At 45.7% G+C, this 18,824-nt stretch overlaps 1 protein-coding gene and 1 pseudogene across 1 annotated transcript in view; one reads left to right on the top strand and one right to left on the bottom strand.

The window, feature by feature from the left end:
* Nucleotides 1–270: 270 nt before the first annotated feature.
* LOC126293537 (tenascin-X-like) overlaps nt 271–18,824 on the bottom strand; it is a 92,743-nt gene continuing 74,189 nt past the window's right edge. The window contains exons 5-8 of the mRNA XM_049986806.1: nt 18,531–18,669; nt 12,015–13,429; nt 4,791–4,898; nt 271–840 (exon numbers count right to left, since the gene is read on the bottom strand). Coding sequence (XP_049842763.1) covers nt 686–840; nt 4,791–4,898; nt 12,015–13,429; nt 18,531–18,669 — 1,817 coding nt within the window. The 3' untranslated portion in view covers nt 271–685. The remainder of the gene's footprint in view (nt 841–4,790; nt 4,899–12,014; nt 13,430–18,530; nt 18,670–18,824) is intronic.
* Nucleotides 17,950–18,067, top strand: LOC126293816 (5S ribosomal RNA; annotated as a pseudogene).

The raw sequence follows: 18,824 nt of genomic DNA, 5'->3' as shown, positions 1-18,824 counted from the left end.
TGTCGTTTTTCGTTTGTAATTTCCTACCATTTTCCTAAAAATAAACAAAAATTCACTTCGTTTCCATAGATAAATAATTTCATACACATAAACGATAAAAAAATGTGCGGTCGGATCCAGCCCACCATTTAGCGGTCTGATTTAGCCCACCATGCCATTTTTCATTTAACACACATAGAAACAATTTACGCAAAATTTCCAACTAAAACGGTACATGCACTGAATAGGTTACTAATAGGTTGCTAATAGGTTCTTGAAAAAAAATTTACCTTTTACATTAAAAATTTTTATGCCGTTTAACAGTTACCAACATTTTTATTACAATAACATAAGTACACATGCAACTGACAATAATATGAATACACTACCGACCTCTATTCTAGTGTCAGTTCAGCGGCGCTCTTGTATTAAGGATGTGCTCCGTGAGTCGTAATATGGGACGGATGCGCTTGGCTAAACATACTGTAAATACTAGTATCATTCCCCTTTATCGAGGTACGTGCATGATATTTATGGCATTTGACGCTATTCTTATAATGTAATTTCCTTTACACTTTATGTACACTAGTTACAGGTCACATGATGGTAGCTCTGTTTACCGAAACCAGTTATTGCTAGTAAGCAAGATCCACTGGCAACATTTGTATTTCATTCTACTGGCATTTAATGACAAAACCTGGGAATTCTATAAAAACTCAAGTCGCCCGTCGGGTGATTGGCTCAGCATCCGGTGTCTGGTCTGTTCCTCGATTTCTTCCTTCCTCATCTCGTCCAGTAGATCGTCGATCTCTGATGCCGGGTCGAAAATACCGAAGGACGGATTTACAAAAACACCTTCCCCTGGAACAGAGACACGACCAGGTCTTCAGAGCTGTTGGCAGTCCAAGAGCCATAGCGAAACATTATTTGACGAACAGCAGCTACATCACATTGTTCCAAATTATTCCTGGAATGAGAATTTCATGTCATCAGCTGCAGTGGCTACGACCGTATTGATCAAATGCGACGTGAAAATTTGTGCCGTGCCTACCCTACAGTCTTAGCAACAACAGTACCAGTACATGTATTCCACTGTAAGAGATATCAAAACGGTTTTCAGTTACAACTTTCCACTTCTTCGTTTCCGGACATGGGCTCCTATGTAAAACTTGATTTTCTAAGTCCACTCTACACCCGCTAGTAGTGTGTAAAGCCCTGTGCAAGTTGTATAGTTTGATTACCGCCATTTGTAACTGTAATGAAACTCTTATCAAGACCAAATGCGTTTCGCTTTATTCTAAAGCATCTTCAGCGGTCACTGTAACAACAGGGTCTTTTGATTCTTACAATTTTGTTTGCTGAGATCATGACCAGTTCGCATGCTTCATCTATTGCTATAAACAGTTCAAAAATTGGTTCAGATGGCTCTAAGCACCATGGGATTTAACATCTGAGGTAGACGGTCCCCTAACTAACCTACGTAAAACACACACATCCATACCCAAGGCAGGATTCGAGCCTGCGACCGTAGCAGCAGCGCGGTTCCGGACAGAAGGGCCTAGAACACAGCGGCCGGCCCTATAAACAGTGTTAATTCTTACCGCTACTTACGGTTTTTTCTTATTTACGTCATCCCTCCTGTTCTTACATATATAAGACTTAATCACACGATTCTGTGTGCAGTGAAGAACCATTCACACATCGCATTTTCGTGTGTTTTGTTTTCCTATTGTCGGATGCGTTCATCTGTTGTTTGTTTTGGCAATAGACGAACGCAAACATAAGAAATGGTGAGATGAGAAGAAAACCATATTGTTACAGTATGCACTGAAAATGATTTACAATAAAGCGAAACGTGTTTGCTCTTAATAACAGTTTCGACGCAGTTGCAAAAAGACGGTAATAAACGTACACAACTTCAGTATTCAGAATGAGATTTCCACTCTGCACCGGAATTTGAAACTTCCTGGACTCGGGACTGTTTCATTTGGCGGGCAGGTGCTGTAGCGACTGAGCTACCCAAGCACGATTCACGCCCCGTCTTCACAACTTTAATTCCGCCAGTACCTCGTCTCCTACCTTTCAATCTTCGCAGAAGCTCTACTGCATACCTTGCAGAACTAGCACTCCTGGAATAAAGGATATTGCGGGGACATGGCTTAGCCACAGCCTGGGGGATGTTTCCAGAATGAATGTTTCACTCTGCAGCGAAGTGTGCGCTGATATGAAGCTTCCAGTTTTAATCTGCCAGGAAGTTTCAACTTCAGTATTGTTTGTCAGTCTGGGAAACCAACCAGACAGTGTTCTTAGAGGAGACAGAGAAGATACAAAGAAAGGCAGCACGTTTCGTTACAGTTTCATTTGCTGCTGTTGTTGTGGTCTTCAGTCCTGAGACTGTTTGATGCAGCTCTCCATGCTACTCTATTCTGTGAAAGCTTCTTCGTCTCCCAGTACCTACTGCAGCCTACATCCTTCTGAATCTGCTTAGTGTATTCATCTCTTGGTCTCCCTCTACCATTTTTACCCTCCACGCTGCCCTCCAATGCTAAATTTGTGATCCCTTGATGCCTCAGAACATGTCCTACCAACCGATCCCTTCTTCTAGTCAAGTTGTGCCACAAACTTCTCTTCTCCCCAATCCTATTCAATACTTCCTCATTAGTTATGTGATCAACCCATCTAATCTTCAGCATTCTTCTGTAGCACCACATTTCTAAAGCTTCTATTCTCTTCTTGTCCAAACTATTTATCGTCCATGTTTCACTTCCATAGATGGCTACACTCCATACAAATACATTCAGAACTGACTTCCTGACACTTAAATCTATACTCGATGTTAACAAATTTCTATTCTTCAGAAACGCTTTCCTTGCCATTGCCAGTCTACATTTTATATCCTCTCTACTTCGACCATCAACAGTTATTTTACTTCATAAATAGCAAAACTCTTTTACTATCTTATATCCTCATTTCAAGACACTGTCCATTCCGTTCAACTGCTCTTCCAAGTCCTTTTGCTGTCTCTGACAGAATAACAATGTCATCGGCGAACCTCAAAGTTTTTATTTCTTCTCCACGGATTTTAATACCTACACCGATTTTTTCATTTGTTTCCTTTACTGCTTGTTCAATATACAAATTGAATAACATCGGGGAGAGGCTACAAACCTGTCTTACTCCTTCCCAACCACTGCTTCCCTTTCATGCCCCTCAACTCTTATAACTGCCATCTGGTTTCTGTACAAATTGTAAATAGCCTTTCGCTCCCTGTATTTTACCCCTGCCACCTTTAGAATTTGAAAGAGAGTATTCCAGTCAACATTGTCAAAAGGTTTCTCTAAGTCTACAAATTCTAGAAACTGAGGTTTGCCTTTCCTTAATCTAGCTTCTAAGATAAGTCGTAAGGTCAGTATTGCCTCACGTGTTCCAACATTTCTACGGAATCCAAACTGACCTTCCCCGAGGTCGGCTTCTACTAGTTTTTCCATTCGTCTGTAAAGAATTCGTGTTATCATTTTGCAGCTGTGGCTTATTAAACTGATTGTTCGGTAATTTTCACATCTGTCAACACCTGCTTTCTTTGGGATTGGAATTATTATATTCTTCTTGAAGTCTGAGGGTATTTCGCCTGTCTCATACACCTTGCTCACCAGATGGTTGAGTTTTGTCAGGATTGGGTCTCCCAATGCCGTAAGTAGTTCCAATGGAATGTTGTCTATTCCGGGGGTCTTGTTTCGACTCAGGTCTTTCAGTGCTCTGTCAAACTCTTCACCCAGTATCGTATCTCCCATTTCATCTTCATCTACATCCTCTTCCATTTCCATAATATTGACCTCAAGTACATTGCCCTTGTATAGACCCTCTATATACTCCCACCTTTCTGCTTTCCCTTCTTTGCTTAGAACTGGGTTTCCATCTGAGCTCTTGATGTTCATACAAGTGGTTCTCTTACCTCCAAAGGTCTCTCTAATTTTCCTGTAGGCAGTATCTACTAGTCCTCGTCTTTTTACCTGCTCGATCCTGTCCTGCCTTCACTACTTCATCCCTCAGGTCTACCCATTCTTCTTCTACTGTATTTCTTTCCCCCATTCCTGTCAATTGTTCTCTTACGCTCTCCCTGAAACTTTGTGCAACCTCTGGTTCTTTCCGTTTATCCAGGTCCCATCTCCTTAAATTCATTTAGCAAGTGCTAAAGCATCACGGAGGTGTTCAGCCATTTACAGTGGCAGACTTTGCAAGAGAGGGTTGCTCCATCACGGTGTGGTTTACAGCAGTAAAATTCCGAGAGGGTACTTTCCTAGAAGTTTCGTCAATACATCGCCCACTTTCTACGTAGGTCTCGCGAAAAGGCTATACATACAAAAGTAGAAATATTCCAGTCCACAAGAGGCGTAACGGCAATCATGCTTTCCGAGAACCATTCGCGACTGAAACAGGGCACAAAGTACCCTACGCCACACACCACAAGCTGCATTTGTAGAGTATAGATATAGAAACGCCCTCAGCCACCCATCTTGCAGTCACTAGCGGACTAAAGTCACAGATTTAGAATGAACAGGAGATGATGCACGAACATTGTTCTCAAGGGTCGATAAGGGACAAAAAAAAGTAATTTTTTATCATTGTCGATTACAGCACTCGCGTCACACACACTTCCTTCCTCGTGTGAAAAAGCTATTTCCTCGACGACCATTGCTTCCTGGAGCGTCAGTGCTATTTAGAGAAAACCGGGAATAATTTCACAGTAGCATCTGTGTGCAGTCTAGGTTTACGCCGCTGACAGAATGACTGAACCTGCGACGGTGACTCACCTTTGACGACATAGCTGCGTCTTCTCCGCAGGAAACAGCAGACTGCGATGGACGTAGTCGACATCAGGACCAGCAGCGCCGCTGCACCCGCCCCTCCTCCTATCACCCCTGAATGGAAAGTTTACATAACATAGCCGACACAAGCACTATCTCAATAACTATATAGACATGGACTAATGACTTTGATAAGAAAGAATATTGTCATATGTATCACTTTCCAAGAAAAGATCAACAACTATTTTCAAGTTAATGAAACATTCACTGGTTTCAAGCTGCGTCAAGTGGTTGACTGCCCACGAGCTTTCGGCAGATATCTCCTCTGCCATTGTCAAGTGGATACATCCTGAGGAGATCTCTGCCGAAAGCTCGTGGGCAGTGAACCACTTGACACGGCTCTGCCATTGTCAAGTTGATACATCCAGAGGAGATCTCTGCTGAAAGCTCGTGGGCACTCAACCACTTCACGCGGCTCTGCCATTGTCAAGTGGATACATCCAGAGGAGATCTCTGCTGAAAGCTCGTGGGCAGTCAACCACTTGACGCGGCTTGAAACCAGAGAATGTTTCATTAACGGATATCGCGGCGAAAGTATGCATTCGTACATAGTTTCAAGTTTTAACGTAATGTATTCGGATGAGTTATATAACTTTAAGTGAAAACTGGGGCATCAAGAAGGAGACGTGTGATTAGAAAGAAATTTATTCTACAGATTAGGACCATGACAATACTGTACTTGCGGACGGGCTGTGAGACTGTTGGGCAATACATGGTTTTTTAGTGGTTCCACAAAGCATCGGCAGTGGTCGCAAGAGGATCGGAACGAACAAGTTGCCAACACGCAGCTTCGCAGGCGGAACTTGCATACCAGAAAAGCAGTGGTACTCTTCTTTCTTCACCACATGGGGTCGGGTATTGTCCTATTGAAATTGAGTATGAGGAGCTGCTTGCATAAGGGACACTTTTTCGGGTTCTGAAGCCTTCCTGAAGTAGCAAATGCTGTTTCAATTGCTCTCAGAACGTAGGATATTTTCTTCGTGGTGCATAGACTATTTTTTCGTAGAGTGTAAATACAGAAGCTAGCCAAAGAAGCAGGTCGCACTGGTGGATTTGACAACGAAAGGCACCTGCGCAGTGTCCGCAAAGCGCTGCCGAAGACGAATAATGGAGTATTCATTATCTCGTGTTGTCTTCCGTTCTCCCCTGTGCAAACCAGGTAGTTAACAACGGCGCATGAGCATTGGCTCCGTGCTAAAGGTTTCTCAACATCGAAAGTAATTTTTATGGAGAGCACAGATGTGAGCTTCCTGCCATCAATGAAATAAAAACCCAACTATGGAGCGCGAGGAATAATAAACAATTACATTCGATCACAATATTACTGCACCTGGAAGTGAGGCCGATTCGGTTGGCTTATCTCGAGTTTTCATCGTGATATTTCACGAGGACACACTGAACCACTTAATAGTTGTGCATTTATTACTTTGAAATCATTTACAATGCTATGCGCTTTCCTTACAAGGAAACCTCGCTATCACATCCCCGTCAGATTTAGTTATAAGTTGGCACAGTGGATAGGCCTTGAAAAACTGAACACAGATCAATCGAGAAAACAGGAAGAAGTAGTGTGAAACTATGGAAAAATACGCAAAATACAAAAACTGAGTAGTCCATGTGCAAGATAGGCAACATCAAGGATAGAGTGAGCTCACGAGCGCCGTGGCCCCGTAGTTAGCGTGAGCAGCTGCGGAACCAGAGGTCCTTGGTTCAATTCTCCCCTCGAGTGAGAAGTTTACTTTCTTTATTTTCGCAAAGGTATGATCTGTCCATTCGTTCATTGACGTCTCTGTTCACCGTAATAAGTTTAGTGTCTGTGTTTTGCGACCGCACCGCAAAACCGTACGATTAGTAGACGAAAGGACGTGGCTTTCCAATGGGAACCAAAAAGATTTGATCGCGAGGTCATAGGTCAACCGATTCCTCCACAAGAAAACAGGTCTGATATATTCTATACGACACTGGTGACGGCATGTGCGTCACATGACAGTAATATGTTGTCGACCCACCTAACTTGAACACTTGGCGAATGGGTAAAAAGATCCTTCTACCTTGCCCGATTTAGGTTTTCTTGTGGATGTGATAATCCCTCCCAAAAAGTGATGTGAACATAAGAGTTTGTCACATAAACTGAAAATAAAAATTAAACTTTTCACTCAAGGGAAGACTTGAACCAAGGACCTCTCATTCCGCAGCTGCTCACGCTGACCACGAGACCACGGCGCCCCTGAGCTTACACCATCCTTGATAATAACTATGTTGCACATAGACTACTCAGTTTGTATATTTTGCTTATTTTTTCACAGTTCCACACAGCTTCTTCCTGTTTTCTCGATTAATCTGTGTTCAGTTTTTCAAGACCTATCCACTGTGACAACTTATTACTAAATCTAAGGGGGGTGCGATGGGGAGGTTCCCTTGTCAGTATCCAGTGCACTTTTTTTTACTGTAACGCCACCTCATGTTTATGATAACGATCACGGGAGGCAAAGTGCAATAACATATCCATATACCAGGAAGCGACCAGCTGACGTAATATGTTGGTAAACATTCTCGCTCTGAGGAAATAAATCTCGGGTGAACAACCCGGTATGAGTGTGCATAGGACACAATATTTCGGCAATCGATCACGTTTCCATCATCAAGTGCGCTGATGTACTGACCGGCGGTGGGCTGGCGACAGGTATATACAGGACAATCCCCCTCCCTCTCCTCCCTCAGCCGCTTCCTGTGAGTCGGGGCGGTCCAGGTACAGCGTCAGTTCTCCCGCCGTCTGGGCGCTGCGTCCAAGGTCTTCTCGTTCAGGAGGGTCTGCCGGCACCGCTCTCGTTATTCTTCCCCGAATTCGGTACAGTCTGGGAAAATTGGAGGCATTTTACGTAAACACAAACACAAACCATGTTCCGTCCTCCAAACAAAACCAAGAGCCTTCTTGGTAGTGTCAATGACAACCTTGGTCTACGTAAACCAGATACCTTGCCAATGCGTTAGTGTATACATAGGTCAGACCATTCTTACGACTGAGGACCGATGTCGAGAACATCAACGGCACAGTAGACTGCAACAGCCCAGTAAGTCGGCAATCGCTAAGCATTGCCTGTCGGAACTCCACAGCATGGATTGTGACCAAACCAAAGTCCTGACACAGACTTCCAAATACTGGGACTGTGTCATCACGAAGCCATAGAGATCAGAGTAAGGGGGCCACAACTAAATCGTGACAGCGGTTACATCCTTAGCAAGGCGTGGGAACCCGCGATCACCCGGGTTAAGAAGAAAAAGGATATTTCCCAGTGTCCTATGCACACTCATGCCGGGCTGTTCACCCGAGATTTATTTCTCCATAAAATACGCCTGGAGAAATTGAAGAATCACATTCTCGCTCTGTTGCTCTACTTGTTGTCACCAGATAATCCCACTTCCTCAGAACAAGTGCATCAAGAAATTGGAAATTTGTCGTAAGGTCTTATGGGACCCAACTGCTGAGGTCATATGTCCCGAAGCTTACGCACTACTTAATCTAATTAAAACTAACTTACGCTAAAGACACCACACACACACCCATGCCCGAGGGAGCACTCGAACCTCCAATGGAAGGAACAGCGCGGACCATGACAAGGCTCCATAGTCGGCGTGGCCAAGTGCACCAAGACTATGGTTCAAAGGGCTCTGAGCCCTATGGGACTTAACCCCTGAGGTCATCAGTCCCCTAGAACTTAGAACTACTTAAACCTAACTAAGCTAAGGACATGACACACATCCATGCCCGAGGCAGGATTCGAACCTGGGACCGTAGCGGTCACGCGGTTCCAGACTGTAGCGCCTAGAACCGCATGGCCACTGCGGCCGGCTGCAGCAAGACTACTTCTTACAAGTGCAAGCGATACTGATCTTCTTTCAGCTAACTGGGAATGCCAGAAGATGCTGAAGAAGATAACAGCGGAACCATCGAAACGCCGGTTGAAACTGGGGAGGCCTAAAAGCTTTTACCTTGAATGACAATGCACACGAAAGCCTACACACCTACGTAAGATGCAGAGACCAGAATGAGATGTTCACTTTGCAGCGGAGTGTGCGCTGATATGAAACTTCCTGACAGATTAAAACTGTGTGCCGGAGCGAGACTCGAACTCGGGACCTTCGACTTCCGTAGGAAAGTGCTCTACCATCTGCGTTACCCAAGAACGACTCACGCCCCATCCTCACAGCTTTACTTCTGCCAGTACCTTGCCTCCTACCTTCCAAACTTTACAGAAGCTCTCCTGCGAACCTTGCGGAACTAGCACTCCTGAAAGAAAGGATATTGTGGGGACATGGCTTTGCACAGCCTGGGGGTTGTTTCCAGAATGAGATTTTCACTCTGCAGCGGAGTGTGCGCTGATGTGAAACTTCCTGGCAGATTAAAACTGTGTGCCGGACCGGGACTCGAACTCGGGTCCTTTGACTTCCCGCAGGAAAGTGCTCTACCATCTGAGCTACCCAAGCACGACTGACGGCGCGTCCCCAAAGCGTCACTTCTGCCAGTACCTCGTCTCCTACCTTCCAAACTTCACAGAAGCTCGAATAAAATGTTCTCGGTTTTCCAACCGCGTCAATTGCTTAAAAGTACACGAGCTTTCGACCAAGCACTACTTGGCCATTGTCAAGTGGTATGACTGCCAGTCGGCTGTTGGTGCGCCCTTATATACGCTAGCTGCCGGCTGTGACGTCACTGGTGCCCATGACATTGACATATATGGCCATGTTTTGAGTTGGCTACTTACGTAATAGTTACTGCAAACACACTGAATAGAGACGGTGGCTTGCAGCTGAGCGCTGCGTGGGATCCAGCGATCGCGTGGTTGAAGAGGGCACATGAAACGCCAACTCGAAACATGCCCATATATGGCAACGTCACGGGCACCAATGACATCACAGCCGGCAGCCATACCACTTGACAATGGCCAAGGAGTGCTTGGCCGGAAGCTCGTGTAGTTTTAAGCAATTGACGCGGTTGGAAACCCGAGAACATTTTATTCGATGTTACCGCCGCGAGACACTGCATTCACAGAAGCTCTTTTGCGAACTAGCATTCCTGGAAGAAAGGCTATAGTGGGGACAGCCTGGGGATGTTTCCAGTTTGGAAGGTAGGAGACGATGTACTGGCAGAATTAAAGCTGTGAAGGCTGGTCGTGAGTCGTGCTTGGGTAGCTCAGATGGTAGAGCACTTGCCCGCGGTAAGTCAAACGTCCCGAGTTCGAGTCTCAGTCCGGCACATAGTTTTAATCTATATCTACACCTACATCTACATTAATACTCCGCAAGCCACATGACGGTGTGTGGCGGAGGGTACCCTGAGTACCTCTATCGGTTCTCGCTTCTACCCCAGTCTCGTATTGTTCGTGGAAAGAAAGATTGTCGGTATGCATCTGTGTGGGCTCTAATCTCTCTGATTTTATCCTCATGGTCTCCACGCGAGATATACGTAGGAGAGAGCAATTACTGCTGGACTCCTCGGTGAAGGTATGTTCTTGAAACATCAACAAGAGCCCGTACCGAGCTACTGAGCGTCTGTCTTGCATAGTCTTCCATTGGAGTTTATCATCTCCGTAACGCTTTCGCGATTACTAAATGACCCTGTAACGAAGCGCGCTGCTCTCCGTTGGATCTTCCCTATCTCTTCCATCAATCCTATCTGGTACGGATCCCACACCGGTGAGCAGTATTCAAGCAGTGGACGAAAAAGTGTGCTGAAACCTACTACCTTTGTTTCGGATTGCATTTCCTTAGGATTCTTCCAATGAATCTCAGTCTGACATCTGATTTACCGACGATCAGCTTTACATGATCATTCCATTTTAAATCACTCCTAATGCCTGCTCCCAGATAATATATGGTATTAACTGCTTCCAGCTGCTGACCTGCTACATTGTAGCTAAATGATAAAGGATCTATCTTTCTATGTATTCGCAGCCAATTACAATTGTCTACATTGAGATTCATATGCCATTCCCTGCACCATGTGTCAATTCGCTGCAGATCATCCTGCATTTCGGACAATTTTCCATTGTTACAACCTCTCGATAAACTACAGCAACATCCGCAAAAAGCCTCAGTGAATTTATGATGTTAGCCACAAGGTCATTTATGTACGAGGGCTATCCACAAAGTACATTACGTTTTGGAATTAAAAATAAATAAAGAACTGGAATTTTTTTATTATATACAGATGAAAGCCACACTTAGATACTACTTTTCTACATAGTTGCCGTATACATTAAGGCACTTATCGTAGCGATGGACAAGCTTGGAAATTCCTTCGTCGTAAAACTCGGCCGCCTGCGCCTTCAACCACGGGGTTACCTCTTCTTGAAGCTGTGCGTCGTCATCAAAACGCTGAATAGCCAACCACTTCTTCATTGCTGGGAATAAGTGGAAGTAGCTCGGTGCCAGGTCGGGACTGTACGGCGGATGCGGAAACAACTCCCACTTAAAAGATTCGAGAACTTCACGAGTGGCATTTGCCTTGTGGGCCCTGGCGTTGTCGTGAATCAGCAAGATCTTTGAGCCCAACTTTCCCCTGCGCTTCTTTTGTATTGCTCTTCTGAGGTTGTAAAGAGTTTGGCAGTACCTTTGAGAGTTTATTGTAGTGCCTCTTTCCAGGAAATCCACAAAAATCACACCTTTTCTGTCCCAAAAGAAGAGGTAACCACGTGGTTGAAGGCGCAGGCGGCCGAATTTTACAACGCAGGAATTCCCAAGCTCGTCCATCGCTGCGATAAGTGCCTTAATTTAAATGGCGACTATGTAGAAAAATAGTATTTAAGTGTGGCTTTCATCTGTATATAATAAAAGAAATTCCAGTACTTTATTTATTTTTAATTCGAAAACGTAATGTACTTTGTGGATAGCCCTCGTATACTGTGAATAGCAACGGTCCTACGACATTCCCCTGCGGCACACCTGAAATCACTCTTACTTCGGAAGACTTCTCTCCATTGAAAATGCCATGCTGCGTTCTGTTATCTAGGAACTCTTCAATCTAATCACACAATTGGTCTGGTAGTCCATATGCTCTTACTTTGTTCATTAAACAACTGTGGGGAACTGTATCGAAAGCCATGCGGAAGCAAAGAAACAGGGCATCTATCTGGGAACCCAGAAAGTTTCAAGAAACAGTGTGTTACTCACATGACATGTGCACGATGTTGTAGCAAACGGACTTGGTCTCATCGCCTGGAAGCATTCTGAAGCCATCGAAGCACGTGCAAACCCCCGGCTGCGTGCAGTTGCCGTTGACGCAGCCGTTGGAGCAAACAGGAAGACACGTGGAATTTGTCTCGTCGCCAGGGTCCATCTCGTACCCATCCAGACACGTGCACGTCCAAGGCTCAGAGCAGTTGGCGTTGGTGCAGCCGTCGGGGCACACGGGTACGCATGTAGAGTTGAAAGGGTCGTCCGGGCCGGCTTCATAGCCGTCCCAGCAGGTGCACGTTTCCGGTTCCGTGCAGTTTGCGTTCACGCAAGGAAACGAGCATACGGGCAGGCACGTGGACGCGGTCGCATCTTCCGGATCCAGCTCGTAGCCCTCGAAGCAGGTACAGATCTCGGGCTCCGTACAGTTGGCGTTGGTGCACGGATTGGAGCAGACTGGGAGGCAGCTGGAACCGGTCAAGTCCTCGAGGTCCACATCGTAGCCGTCGAAGCAAGTGCAGATATCTGGGTCTGTACAGTTGGCGTTGGTGCACGGAGTGGAGCAAATGGGAGTGCAGGTGGAGTTGGTCGCATCCTCGGAATCCTTCTGGTAGCCGTCCAAACAGGTGCACGTAGCCGGAGCCGTGCACTCGGCATTCACGCAGGTGTCCGGGCAGACCGGGACACAGGTAGCCCCAGACAGGTCTTCAGCCTCCCTCTCGTAGCCAGCGAAACAGGTGCAGATGTCTGGGGCTGTACAGTTGGCATTGGTGCACGGAGTGGAGCAAATGGGAGTGCAGGTGGAGTTGGTCGCGTCTTCGGGATCCTTCTGGTAGCCATCTAAACAAGTGCATGTTGCCGGGGCTGTGCACTCGGCATTCACGCAGGGGTCCGGGCACACGGGGACACAGGTAGCCCCAGACAGGTGTTCAGCCTCCCTCTCGTAGCCAGCGAAACAGGTGCAGATGTCTGGGGCTGTACAGTTGGCATTGGTGCACGGAGTGGAGCAAATGGGAGTGCAGGTGGAGTTGGTCGCGTCTTCGGGATCCTTCTGGTAGCCATCTAAACAAGTGCATGTTGCTGGGGCTGTGCACTCGGCATTCACGCAGGGGTCCGGGCAGATGGGGACACAGGTAGCCCCAGACAGGTCTTCGACGTCCCTCTCGTAGCCAGCGAAACAGGTGCAGATGTCTGGGGCTGTACAGTTGGCATTGGTGCACGGCGTCGAGCAGACTGGGAGGCAGCTGGAACGGGTATCGTCTCCCGGGTCCATTTCGTAACCGTCCAGACACGTGCAGGTCTCTGGCAGGACACAGTAGCCATTCTGGCAACCGTGCTGACACGTTGGCCAGCAAGTTTTCTTGTATGGCGCCTTCGGTGAGAGCTGGTAACTGGCCTCTAGTGGTGACCCCCTGGTAAGAAACGAAGACACGTCTGTTAATCTGCTCCTTATGTCATAATTAAAGTTTCTTAAATAATTTAATGTCAATCTTTGTGCACAACAAGCATTATGATAAAGCGTGGCACAGTAATTCAGAAGGAAACAGGGAGCTTCCAAAGAATCACAAAGTACTGTACATTGCTGGTCATTTGGCACATTGTCATTAACGAGGTTGACGAAAAAGAATTTTACATGGCCTTTTGACGTTTTCGCAAATGTGCCAGCCTATGAATGTTTGTTTGATGGAAGATCTTTTTTTTTTGTTAGTTTTCCACGCATTAGGAGTCCAACATCTACTGTTTAGCTATCAGTTGGATGGAATGCAGACTGGGCCAAGGCAACTGTTGACTGTTTTCCTGTTTTTTCGATAGTATCGTACCAGAACCTAGTACATAATTAAATCCAGTTTGATCAGTGTTCCAAACGCAGTGTTGCTGTGCCTAGACACTTGCAGTTTACTTCTCGGTGCAACGGACCCAAACCTAAAAACATACTGGAAGTTCATACTCTCCAGGACAGTTAGCTTATCTCTGAGGAATACCTACTCTTCCTGCCACTAGATATTCAAGCTACTGAATAATCAGATCAACTACAAACATTGCGAAAGTGCCATCATTCTGTCCTATGCCTTCTTAATTTGGGTGGCACAATATTTAAATTATATAAATAATATAAATTATTTATTTTCTTCATTTTTTCTGTATGTGTATGACTATCTTGAACAAGTCAACTGCTTGCTGAGGTAACACTGGTGTGCAAACCCTCCCTCCCCCACTTTTGTGTACAAACCAAGAGCAACACAATCACACCCCACTGCACATTATAAATGTGAGATGGGTCCATGTTTAAATACAACCAACCCGTGGTCTCATTCAGAGTAAATGAAGGTCAATTTCGCACCTTTCATAAGAGTTTTGTATATCATAATGGAAAGGTGAATATGACGCCTAACGTGGTAATGAGTAGATTTGCCTATAAGTATGTAATTCAAAATGGATGACACTCAGTTGATGGTATTAACACTGCTCATATATAATGCATGTCAATAAGCAGAAGGTGAAACAAGCAGCGAGAGGAAACGTTTTTTGTGGAAGCAGAGGTCACACCACAAAAACCTCTTAGCGGGCGTCCCGCAGTGAGATTCAGCGACCGGACAGGTGACGCATACTGGAGAGCAAGTAATGGGCCACGGGACAGAAAGAATCTTCAGAAAACTGCATTTTGGAATTCCAAATGGATACCGACAAAAGCAGTGATACAGTTGATCACGTGAAAAGAAAGTGGTACACATGTGATGTACGCATTTAACTTTTAGGTGTCTGGAGCGGGCGGAAACGAACCAGGAAGGACTAAAGTGCCGAGATTTCGACGCAGTTCAGTGGTAGGGCCCTTGCCATTGGCAGAGAGAGTTTCCACAAAAATAATAGGAACGCTCCTATTGGTCGAAGAAAGCTGTGACGTGGAGAATTAAAGAAGCCAGGTGGGGAGACAGTTCGGCTACGAGAAAGACAAGACAGAAATTTTCGGGGACTCCTCTCCGAACTGGCATCAATTGCAGAACGGGGCACATAACGCCCTGTACTTACAGGATATACAGGGTGTTTCAAAAATGACCGGTATATTTGAAACGGCAATACAAACTAAACGAGCAGCGATAGAAATACACCGTTTGTTGCAATATGCTTGGGACAACAGTACATTTTCAGGCAGACAAACTTTCGAAATTACAGTAGTTACAATTGTCAACAACAGATGGCGCTGCGGTCTGGGAAACTTTATAGTACGATATTTTCCACATATCCACCATGCATAGCAATAATATGGCGTAGTCTCAGAATGAAATTACCCGAAACCTTTGACAACGGGTCTGGCGGAATGGCTTCACATGCAGACGAGATGTACTGCTTCAGCTGTTCAATTGTTTCTGGATTCTGGCGGTACAACTGGTCTTTCAAGTGTCCCCACAGAAAGAAGTCACAGGGGTTCGTGTCTGGCGAATAGGGAGGCCAATCCACGCCGCCTCCTGTATGTTTCGGATAGCCCAAAGCAATCACACGATCATCGAAATATTCATTCAGGAAATTAAAGACGTCGGCCGTGCGATGTGGCCGGGCACCATCTTGCATAAACCACGAGGTGTTCGCAGTGTCGTCTAAGGCAGTTTGTACCGCCACAAATTCATGAAGAATGTCCAGATAGCGTGATGCAGTAATCGTTTCGGATCTGAAAAATGGGCCAATGATTCCTTTGGAAGAAATGGCGGCCCAGACCAGTACTTTTTGAGGATGCAGGGACGATGGGACTGCAACATGGGGCTTTTCGGTTTCCCATATGCGCCAGTTCTGTTTATTGACGAAGCCGTCCAGGTAAAAATAAGCTTCGTCAGTAAACCTAATGCTGTCCACATGCATATCGCCGTCATTAATCCTGTGCACTATATCGTTAGCGAATGTCTCTCGAGCAGCAATGGTAGCGGCGCTGAGGGGTTGCCGCATTTGAATTTTGTATGGATAGAGGTGTAAACTCTGGTGCATGAGATGGAGGTGTAAACGTGGACGTTGGCGTCATTTGGACAGCAGCTGCAACACGGCGAACGGAAACCCGAGGCCGCTGTTTGATCACCTGCTGCACTAGCTGCGCGTTGCCCTCTGTGGTTGCCGTACGCGGTCGCCCTACCTTTCCAGCACGTTCATCCGTCACGTTCCCAGTCCGTTGAAATTTTTCAAACAGATCCTTTATTGTATCGCTTTTCGGTCCTTTGGTTACATTAAACCTCCGTTGAAGACTTCGTCTTGTTGCAACAACACTGTGTTCTAGGCGGTGGAATTCCAACACCAGAAAAATCCTCTGTTCTAAGGAATAAACCATGTTGTCCACAGCACACTTGCACGTTGTGAGCAGCACACGCTTACAGCAGAAAGACGACGTACAGAATGGCGCATCCACAGACTGCGTTGTCTTCTATATCTTTCACATCACTTTCAGCGCCATCTGTTGTTTAAAATTGTAACTACTGTAATTTAGAAAGTTTGTCCGCCTAAAAATGTACTGTTGTCCCAAGCATATTGCAACAAACGGTGTATTTCTATCGCTGCTCGTTTAGTTTTTATTGCCGTTTCAAATATACCGGTCATTTTTGAAACACCCTGTATTTGTGCGGCTCAGATTCAGCTACATATTAGCTGTAGAGTCGTTGAGCCCCAACTGTGCAGAAACTAATCAGCCAGTTAGTTAATCGTTCTTGCGAGGATTGAGAGGGCACTTTATTATGCACGCTGCTCCAGCCATGCACATGCATATTGCCATATTCCAAGAATAGGGATGAGTACATGTTTTCTCGCATAACCAGAAACAAGGAGAGTTTCTGCTGGAAAAATCAGCAAAGGCTTAATTAGTTTATATAGGAACTTGGAATTTCAGAGGACGACAGCAGCCATGCAGACGACAGTTCATCGCAGCTAAGATAAATACTGCGAACAGAGGTGTAAACCACTTGGGTCACCAGCTTGCATCCACTGTAAACTCGAGCGAGCTTGGGTAATCTTTTGCTCAACTTGTCACAAAACTAAACTTGATTGTCCTCCTAAATAAAACCAAACTTTCAACCGGAATCAGGTGATGTATCGTAGTACTGGCCAACATCATGACATACTAAGAATAATTTTGTAAAGAAGTTGTAAGTTAAAATTTACCATTGTTCCATTAAGTTTCGGGTGTGCAGCCGCAAGAATTCTCCTTCTGCTTCTAATATTTCGGCCCTATAACGTTCAGTCATCTTCAGAGTGAGCCCCAAGACTGTTTTCCAGTGCTCGCTTCGTCCGTTGATACTCGTGTACAGCATCACTGCGCATGAGCCCACAGATACAAATGCGCCAGAGACGTTGGTCAGCGGCAGAGACGTGTACAATGCAGTTACATCTATGACTCTGGAGTCGATCTGTGTTGGCATGTCGATATATCCTGCTGAGCTGCACTGTCACGTCGTCTTTGTGAGTTTATTACACGAAGTGCCGGATTCCATGATTTATCAAGGTTGAAACCACTATCTCTATTAATTGAGTTCGTCGTCAAGCGAATGTCAATTGCCTCCTTCTCTATCGAGTCCCAAAAAGACGATGTAGTTGGCAAAATTTCGACGTTGTCATACAACATAGATGGCTGAACGTTATACAGAAGAAGAAGAAGAAGAATTCTTGCGGCTGCACATCCGAAACTCAAAGGAACAGTGTTTGCGCCGCCAAAACCAGAAGATTCACAAAATTTACCGTTGTTGTGTTCAGGATTGTTTCACTTTCTGAGGACAAGATGCGTTCGTCTGACAACTGTCGTAACATTGTCACATTGTAAACTGTGTAAATGCGTGTATTTCTGTGATAAGATTGCAACAACATTAAACCAAAAATATTTAAAGCTTACAGTGTTGTTGTTCTGTCCTCAAAACTTTACATCATCATGAACCTAATTTGGTTTTATGATAATTTAATCTTGTTGTGAAATGGCCTTGCCGCAGTGGATATACCGGTTCCCGTCAGATCACCGAAGTTAAGCGCTGTCGGGTATGGCTGGCACTTGGATGGGTGACCATCCGGGCTGCCATACACTGTTGCCGTTTTTCGGAGTGCACTCAGGCTTGTGATGCCAACTGAGGAGCTACTCGACTGAACAGTAGCAGCTCCGGTCACAGAAAACCAACGTAATGACTGGAAGAGTGGTGTGCGGATCACAAGCCCCTCCTATCTGCATCCTGACCAGAGGATGACACGGCGGTCGGATGGTCCCGATGGGCCACTTGTGGCCTGAAGACGGAGTGAATCTTGTTGTGGTTCTGACTATTAGTTTGATGTAGCTCCCAGTGCTACTCTATATCGCGCAATGCTTCATAACTACAGCAACTTATGTCTTTTTGGACCTACTTACTTGGTACCCTCCACAATGTTTATCCCACTCCTCCGGCACACACTTACTTCCATTACCAAATTGAAGGCTTCCTTGAAGCTTTGTGTGTTCTGACTACCGAGCTATACTACAAATAATATAACACACGCAATGTACATACCAGAGTACTGTCCTACCTGTGCGATGGTAGTGGCCCGTGGTTACTGTAGCCGGGCAGGCAGCTACACGTGTCAGGCGCAACGCACTCTGCGTTCACACATCCCGAGCTGCAGACCGGCCGACACACAACAGGTTTGTTCTCAGCTTCTGCCTCACCTGCAAATACAGATGCATGGCTGTCATCACGTCTCAACATTCTACATTCTACACGCTACCGTTAACTCAATGACCGGTCCAGAGGACCCAGTAAATTCCACACAAACACAGCCCCCGCCAGCTTCCACAGTGCCTTATTGACAACTTGGGTCAAT

Source organism: Schistocerca gregaria, chromosome 10, assembly GCF_023897955.1.
Source record: "Schistocerca gregaria isolate iqSchGreg1 chromosome 10, iqSchGreg1.2, whole genome shotgun sequence".
Taxonomy (NCBI): domain Eukaryota; kingdom Metazoa; phylum Arthropoda; class Insecta; order Orthoptera; family Acrididae; genus Schistocerca; species Schistocerca gregaria.
This window is presented reverse-complemented; position numbering and strand designations above follow the sequence as displayed.